The sequence below is a fragment of the Fulmarus glacialis genome, unplaced genomic scaffold (genome assembly GCF_000690835.1).
Source record: "Fulmarus glacialis isolate BGI_N327 unplaced genomic scaffold, ASM69083v1 scaffold20496, whole genome shotgun sequence".
Classification (NCBI taxonomy): domain Eukaryota; kingdom Metazoa; phylum Chordata; class Aves; order Procellariiformes; family Procellariidae; genus Fulmarus; species Fulmarus glacialis.
In genome coordinates this window covers 9,836-10,540 of record NW_009217739.1, presented here as the reverse complement: position 1 = coordinate 10,540, position 705 = coordinate 9,836, and the positions used below count along the sequence as shown (strand labels likewise).

Sequence of the window (705 nt, the reverse complement as noted above, 5' to 3'; positions counted from 1 at the left end):
TTATTTTATAATAACCATGTCTCAGTATAAAGATTTCATTAGAAAATCGATTCCTACATGCATAACTCATTGTTAAGTGCATCGAGCCCTTCATCCCTATTTCTCCCAGCTTGAATTCACAGATACTACCATTATATGGAGGGAGCATCAGCAGCAGGAGGCACAAAGCTGAAGGGCTGGGCAGCTGGGGCACCGGCGAGGCCGGAACCACTGAACAATTAAAACTCACTCCCTACTTTCTTTTTCCCAGCAAGAAATGGATGGGGACACCGTGCGCTTGGCAGGACAAGCTCATGGGCACGGCCGAGGCACGGGGCAGAGCGGGAGCAGTGCGGGGAGAAGGGGGTTACGTGGAGGGATGAAAGGTGATGGGGGGGACACGTGTCCTCCAAGGAGAAGGGGTGGCTGAGCCCAATGGTCTGCAGGGCACTGGTGTTTTGGTAGTGCTGGTGGTGGGATGGAGCCGGTGCCGTGCACCCCATCTCCAACCTTTTAGGCTTCCCCTGGGAAGGGGACATCACATCCACCTCTGTGTCCCCCAGGCATCAAATGCGGGGGGGTGCTCTCAGCATCCTCCGGCAATTTCTCCAGCCCCAACTTCCCGGGGCCGTACCCCTACGAGACAGAGTGCACGTGGCTGATCGTGGTGGCCGAGGGCTCCTCCGTCCTGCTCTCCCTCAGCCACTTCGAGCTGGAGGACACCGC

General features: G+C 56.6%; 1 protein-coding gene across 1 annotated transcript in view; it reads left to right on the top strand.

The window, feature by feature from the left end:
• Positions 1 to 705, top strand: part of CDCP2 (CUB domain containing protein 2) — a 7,055-nt gene that overhangs the window by 1,803 nt on the left and 4,547 nt on the right. Inside the window, exon 2 of the mRNA XM_009579797.1 lies at positions 543 to 703. Coding sequence (XP_009578092.1) covers positions 543 to 703 — 161 coding nt within the window. The remainder of the gene's footprint in view (positions 1 to 542; positions 704 to 705) is intronic.